This window comes from Episyrphus balteatus, chromosome 2, assembly GCF_945859705.1.
Source record: "Episyrphus balteatus chromosome 2, idEpiBalt1.1, whole genome shotgun sequence".
NCBI classification, from domain to species: Eukaryota; Metazoa; Arthropoda; class Insecta; order Diptera; family Syrphidae; genus Episyrphus; species Episyrphus balteatus.
The window spans coordinates 21,717,893-21,725,266 of record NC_079135.1 but is presented as its reverse complement, the minus strand read 5'-3'; the positions used below and the strand labels follow the sequence as shown (position 1 = coordinate 21,725,266).

Genomic DNA, 7,374 nt, shown 5'->3' with positions numbered 1-7,374 from the left:
AAACTTTAAAAAAATAGTTTTTGGATTTTTAAAAAAAATTTGAAATCAAATTTTCAAAATTTTGGATTTAGATGTTGATTGGTGATTTCTACAAAATGGCATTGATACCAATTTTATTTTTAAACTTTTTTTCCAAAAAATTATTTATAAAAAATTAGTTTATAAAAAAACGGCTCTAACGATTTTGAATTTTTTTTTTCTCTAAAAATGCATCTTAATATATCAATCAAAACTGTATACTTGTTTTGGAATTCAATTTGATTTCAGATTTTGTTATTTTATTTTAAAAAACGATTTTTTTTTTTTATTATTCTCTTTTTTTTGTTTGTACCTAGTACCTACCTACCTTATTGGGGTGTCGCTTGCATGACATGTCGTGCCATAATATTTATTATAATTTATTGCTCTTCGCATTTGTATCTAAGTTTTTCATTTATTTTAAATTTTAATATCCCTGTGGTGTAATTAAAGGGTGAAATAAATCAACTATTTCAAAACTAATAAACAAAAAGTACATTCCAAGAAATATTTTTTTTCACAAAACTTGTAATCTTTGACGTGGATGGAAGATAGAAAAAATAAATAAATAAAAAATAATTTTTATAATTGTTTTAATAATAAGTGAAATAAACTATGGAGAGTTCTGATTCAGTAACAAATGCTGATCAAATTGGGAAACTCATTAAATATGGAACCCCGTTGCAAGCTTTTAAAGGAATATTCTATGATTATTTCAAAGAGACGTCAATTCATGGATTCAAATATGTTGGCGAACAAAAACGTTCAGCTTTGGAAAGGTAATTATAACAAAATATGGGGATGGTTAAAGATTTAATCACTTTTCCAACAACTACGTATAAAATTATAAACATTTTCAAAATTTGTGTGTCATCAAAAAAAATTTTGAGTAATTTTTTTGTAGAATAATCTGGTTGGGTGCTGTAATTGTGTCAATTTCAACATGCAGCTACTTAATTTACAATATTTGGGACCAACGTAACCATAATCCAGTACTGGTGGCCTCAGACGGAAGATTAACGCCAGTTTGGGAAATTCCATTTCCCATGGTAACAATTTGTCCGCAAATCAAAATTCACAACAAAACTTTGAATCTCACAAAAGAGCCAACATATTTAACGAAAGATGAGTATCAGTATGATTATGGCTTCAAGATCGCTATTGGTTTTAAATTAATAACTATATTTTCAAGGCAATACTTTTTGGAGTTTGGATTCCAAACACTATGTTCAATTCATGGATTTGATTATAACGGAAAGTATTCCAACGAATTTATTCCGAATGCATCAAAATACATCAAACTTATGTCGAATGTTGCTCCAACATTCGATGAAATAATGTCTGGATGCTTTTGGAAAGATAAAATTAATTGTAAGGATTTGTTTGATCCTGTTTTAACAGAAGATGGAATTTGTTTCTCATTCAATTTAATTAAATCTGAAAATTATCAGAGTGAATTGTAAGTTAGTTATAAATTATTTCACTAGATTGAACATACATAATTTGATATTTCAATTTCACCAAAATCAAGAAACAACTTTGAAAATAATGATCGCAAAATAGACTGGGATCTTGAACATGGTTACAATGAAGAAGCTCTATATTCTTTGGAAGCATTCCCTTTTCATGCAGTTGGAGCAGGAATTACGGAAAGCTTTGTTCTGAATCCAACAGATAAAATAGAAGACGAAGATAATAAATGTAGAACTTATTCGCAGGATTTCAAATTGATTGTTCAAACTCCTGGAGAAGTACCACAAGTAAAAAAGAATTTTATTAACATTCCATTTGATCAGGATATTTTGTTATCAATCAAGGCTCAAATTATGAAAACTTCTGAAGGATTGCGACATTATACACCAGAGAGGTTTGAAAATCTTTTATTTTATTCCTTTGTTTTGTTATAAAAAAAAACCTTTAAAAGGCGCCAATGCTACTATCAATATGAACGGTTTTTGAGGTATTATACAAAGTATACGCAAGCCAGCTGTGAATTGGAATGTCTGGCAAATCAAACCCTTGCCAAATGTGGATGTGTCAAATTTTCAATGCCCAGTAAGGTTATTATAATTTTTTTTTTTTTAAACAATTTGAACTAATTTTGTCTTCTGTCCAAAAAAGGAGCTTTATCTCATCCAATTTGTGGATGGAAAAAATCGTCTTGCGCTGATCAAGTCGCAAATAATTTTGTTAGTTGGAAATTTATGGCTAAAACAAAGGGTTTTGGTGAAAGTGCATGTACTGGTTATTGTTTGCCAACTTGTTTTGACATCAAATACAAAGCAGAGATTGAACTACAAGCTCCTCGTGATGGCGGTACCAACACGTACAAAACAAATATATATATATAATATTCTTAAAGATTTTCTCATTGATAAAATGCTTATTTTGTTTTAGTTTGTTTCGTCTAACATCGTTGACAATTAAATTCGAAGAAGATGTTGTCAATGGTTTAATACGTACAGAATTGTACAGTATAACAGATTTTATTGCAAATTGTGGTGGATTACTGGGACTTTTTATGGGTGTTTCGATTTTGAGTTTGGTGGAACTTGTTTACTTTTTTACTGTTAGACTGTTGTTGAACTTGAAAGCAAGAAGACAGATACAAGATGTGAAGCAATGTTGGGAAAAGAAGTGATCTGGTTAATGATTAATGATCAGTAATTTCTCATTACAAAATGTAACCAGTACCTAATTCAGATTAATGATCATTTATTACCATTAATCATTAATCAAATTAATGATTACCAGTTTTGTTTTAGTTCAAGTTACTTTAATTTTTAGAACTCTTATGTACAAATTTGAAAATTGTATACATAATGTATTTTAAATTTTTAAATGAATTTGTGCTGCAAGAATTTTTGCAATTTGATTTCTTTTAGATATAATGATGCATTAAAAAATAAAATTTCAAAAACAATTTTTTTTATAAAAGTACTAAAAATCAAAACTTAAACCAAAATTAAAAAAAAAAAATATAAGTCCAATTTTCAAACAAAAAAAAAAAAAAAAATTTTTTTTAAATCCGAAAAAAAAATTTTTTTTAATTGTTTTTTATTTATATTTAAGTTAAAAATTTAGTTGTTAATTTATTAAGTCGCTCGGAAAAAATTTAAACATAAAAATATAAAGTTTTATGGCAAATGTCCCTCAAATTAGTACAGCAAGGTGAGCAGAACATGAGTTTTATTATTGCAAGTTAAGTTCCTACCCCAAAATTAAACTAAATACTCCACTACTTTTAGTAAAAAATTAATGCTCCGCTAACTTGATTTAAAGTTGTTTTAAAATAATTACCAGAAAATACCTTCAAAATCGGGCTAAGTATTATAGTATTTAGTTGCTAATTATGTGCATTACGAATCCAAAAAGAGTTCAAATTTTTTTTTTCTTTCTAAAAAAACATTTGTTTTTTTAAATGTACTTATTTGAGTGATTTTCAAAAGCATTTTTCGAGATTTTCCAATTATAAAAAAATATTCTCATTTTCCATACAAATTCACGCCCTTAATTTTCGTTTTTCTAGAAATTAGTCCAGCACTTAATTTTTCAGCTCTAATTTTAGGAAAAAAAATTGAATTTTTTGAGAAATTCGAAATTCAAGATAGAAAACAAGAATATTTGTTTCATTGAAAAATCTCGGAAATAGGGTCCTTAATTCATATTAGACGAGTATTTATTCAAGAAAATTAAAAAAAAAAATATTTAAGTACATTTTTTGTTTGCAGAGCACTTAATTAGCACCTGAATAACTTGACACACTCATATTGCATAAGGCTTTACTATATTCTATTTGTAGGTTTATAGAATTCTTTTACTTAAAATATTTGTATTATAAATAATGTAAGCAACCAATTACTTAAAAGAATCGAGCTTGATATGAACTATATGGTATATCGTTATGCAGGCTAATATCACGTAATTAAAACATTGTCATACTATGTCTATATGCTATGCATATCCTATCGTAAAGTACAATCAATTTTGAAAAAAAATAAATATATGTATATGTATAATAAAAGAAATATGTAGCTTTTAAATACGTGTTCATAAGTTCTAAGCTATTGCAGTTGAAAACTTAGTGCATTGATAGAAAGAAGTAGCTACAGTTAGAAAATACACTAAATGGAAAAACAACAAACGCAAAACAAGATTTTCTCAATCAATAATAAAATGAAAACATTAAAAGATGCTGATTCAGCATCAGATTGTGATTCTGTTAGAAATACCATTAAATATGGGACAAAATTTCAAGCTCTTAAAGGAATATTCATCGAATATTTTGAAGAAAGTTCAATTCATGGATTTCGATATATTGGAGAACAAAAGAGACCAGCTTTGGATAGGTAAGGATTTGTATGACCTAAAAAATTAAAAAAAAAAAATCAAATACGACGTAAAAAAGGCATTTGTTAAATGAAAGAAATAAGAGCGCTTGATATTTAATTTTGAAAGTATTAAACTACCAATAGCTTTTTTAAGTTTTAGTTTTCTTAAAAAAAAAAAAATGATCTAAAAATTATATATTTGTCAACTTTCTTGTAAAAAAATTATAAGATAAAATAAATGTTATAGTAAAGTACTTAAGCTAAAGATCTGTATGATTTTTTAAAATTGGAATAACTTTTTTAATTCTATCATAGTTAACAAGAAAAAGCTAGAACAAATACTTTTTTTTTTCTTTTCTCATTATATCATTTTTTTTTATGAAAAGCTTACAAAAAAATTACGCCATTAAATAACAAAGAATATTGTTTCAGCTCAAAATATTCATACCAACCATGTCTGCACAACATCCACAACAAGAGCTAGAATATTTTGAACCCTATCAATTTTCATAAAAAAAAAAACACCAAGAAAATCAATCTTCTTTTTCTTCAATTACCTTAAAGTCCATTTTTTTATATGACAACCTAGAAAAAAATTTATATCATCTATGATCTTATTATTTCACCTTTTATATGACGCTTCAATCATATTTCTAGGATGCCTACAAAAAATGTATTAATTTTTAAAAGCCAACCATGTCGAAATTTCAAACTGAGAATCCGGTGCTTCCCACACTGCGGTTGCTGGTCATGGGCATTTTGAAGATCCGGTAACCAACAAAATTGGAATTTTATTTCTATAGTTAAATATAAAATCTCAATCAACTAAAGTTAATTACATTAGCCTTTTCTCCTTACCTTTCATCGAAATGAAACAAAAGAGCTGAGAAGAAAACTTGATTTGAGTTGGAAACTAATTTTGTAGCCTATATAAATTAGGTTTTAATAAACAAAAATATTTTTTTTTTATTACTAAGACATCAGTGGTTCAAGTTACAATTTGGTGAAAATTAAAATCAGTTTTTAGAAAAATTTTATTTATTTAATATTTGTGTGTAGTTTGTAAAAGAATGCAATATGAATATAAAAAAAAAGTAATTTATTAGTTTTATTATAAACAAGCCGAAATGAATAACCAAAAAAAAAACACACTCTAAGTTAAGTACACTTTATGATTTTTTTTCATCTATAATTTAGTTTTAACGTTTTTTTATTTTTTTTTTAGAATTTTCTGGTTGCTTGCTGTGATTTTATCAATTTCAACATGTTGCTATTTATTATGCAATATTTGGGAAAAACACACCAATAAATCTTTCATTTTGACTTTCGATGAAAACTTGACAAACGTTTGGGAAATACCATTTCCTTTGATAACAATTTGTCCTGCAACTAAAACCCACACAAACATCTTCAATTATACAAAAATATTAAATAAACTTTCCAATGGAGAAAATATAACAAAAGAAGAGTAAGAAAAAAATTAATTTTCCATTTCTGTTTTATTATTTGCATGTTATATTTTGTAGGGATTACTACTTTGAGGCAATATCACAAACTTGTGCACCAAGTAACGTTCCACTTAATTATGGAAAAGATTTAACCAATGCATCAGATCTAATTCAAGCTCTATTAAAGACAGCTCCAACATTAAAAGAAGCTATTACCTTGTGCCGTTGGAGAGACTCTGAAATACGTTGTGAAAAAATCTTTGATACTATTTTGACTGAAGAAGGAATTTGTTTTTCATTTAATTCATTTAAATTTGAATATTATCGATCAGAATTGTAAGTAAATTACAAGATTTTTTACAAGTATTTTTAATAATCAAAATTTTCAACAAAAAAAAGCTACAATTTACGTAAAAAAGAATTCTTTGTTGAAGAATATGAAAATGAAGATGAACTTGAATGGGATTTAGAAAATGGTTATTACAAGTATTTAGTTAAATTTCCATATCGTGTTGTATCAGCTGGAAATGAAGAAAGTCTAAGCATAATTCTGGAAGATAAAATCGACGATGAAGATAAAAAATGTAGGCATTCGCCATATCAAGGTTTCAAATTAATACTTCAAACACCGGGAGAAGAATCACAAGTAGCGAATAAGTTTATCAATATTCCATTGGATAAAGAAATGTCTTTTATAATTAAACCTAAAATTATGACCACTTCGGAGGAATTGAGGAATTATTCACCAGAATAGTTTGAAAATTTCAATTATTTTTTTATAATTGTTTGGTAATAAAATTTTAATTTTTTAAAGGCGTCAATGTTATTTTCAGAATGAAATGTATTTGAGATATTTTAAAGTCTACACACAGGCTAATTGTGAAATGGAATGTATGGCGAATGAAACTTTAATGAATTGTGGATGTGTCAAGTTTTCAATGCCAAGTAATTTTTTTTTTTTTTTTTTTCAAATCATTGAATAATTTTTTATTTATTAAAAAAATAGGAAATTCATCTCATCCAGTTTGTGGTGTTAAAAATTATTTAAACTGCTTAAATCCCATCGAACGCAGTCGTAAGTCCCTGCAAATTGTAATGAAAATGAATCCATTGGCTGCTATCAGTAAACGGAAATCTTGTTTTAATAGCTGTTTGCCAGAATGTATTAGCATTAAATATAAAGCAGAGCTTGAACATCAAGTTCCTTATGAGCATGGTTTGAGGTACAAATCAGGATATTTGTTTTATACAAATTTTATCTTTTATTTCTTGCATCTTTTTTTAGTGATAAACGATCTACTAAAATAACATTTAAATTTGATGAAGATGTCTTTAATGCTTTAAAACTCTCTGAATTATACACTTGGACAGATTTCATTGCAAATTGTGGAGGAATATTGGGATTTTTTATTGGTATTTCGATCTTGAGTTTGATGGAAATTGTATACTTTTTTACTTTAAGGTTATGGACGAATTTGAAGGCTAGGCGAAGAATACAACAGGAATGAATGGACTTTAAAAAGCTGAAATTGGTGGAAATATTGTATGAAACCGTTAACCATACTACTTTAATTACT

General features: G+C 26.9%; 3 protein-coding genes across 4 annotated transcripts; all 3 read left to right on the top strand.

Moving 5' to 3' along the window:
* The first annotated feature begins 1,216 nt into the window (after window positions 1-1,216).
* Window positions 1,217-2,879, top strand: LOC129912462 (pickpocket protein 28-like). Its single transcript, XM_055990719.1, has 5 exons — window positions 1,217-1,477; window positions 1,550-1,885; window positions 1,943-2,073; window positions 2,140-2,344; window positions 2,416-2,879. Exons 1-5 carry the CDS (start codon window positions 1,323-1,325, stop codon window positions 2,657-2,659), a joined length of 1,071 nt encoding a protein of 356 aa, XP_055846694.1. The 5' UTR covers window positions 1,217-1,322; the 3' UTR covers window positions 2,660-2,879.
* A 1,315-nt stretch (window positions 2,880-4,194) lies between these two features.
* On the top strand, window positions 4,195-6,551 carry LOC129908318 (pickpocket protein 28-like). Its single transcript, XM_055984734.1, has 4 exons — window positions 4,195-4,367; window positions 5,575-5,817; window positions 5,876-6,087; window positions 6,247-6,551. Exons 1-4 carry the CDS (start codon window positions 4,195-4,197, stop codon window positions 6,549-6,551), a joined length of 933 nt encoding a protein of 310 aa, XP_055840709.1.
* A 93-nt stretch (window positions 6,552-6,644) lies between these two features.
* On the top strand, window positions 6,645-7,374 carry LOC129909014 (degenerin-like protein asic-1). Of its 2 annotated transcripts, XM_055985927.1 has the most exons (4): window positions 6,645-6,742; window positions 6,804-7,020; window positions 7,083-7,210; window positions 7,279-7,374. In XM_055985927.1, the coding sequence occupies exons 1-4, from the start codon at window positions 6,682-6,684 to the stop codon at window positions 7,281-7,283; spliced, it is 411 nt and encodes a 136-aa protein (XP_055841902.1). In that variant the 5' UTR covers window positions 6,645-6,681; the 3' UTR covers window positions 7,284-7,374. The 2 variants fall into 2 exon arrangements, with proteins under 2 accessions (XP_055841902.1, XP_055841901.1); XM_055985926.1 differs by having other exon boundaries at window positions 7,083-7,370.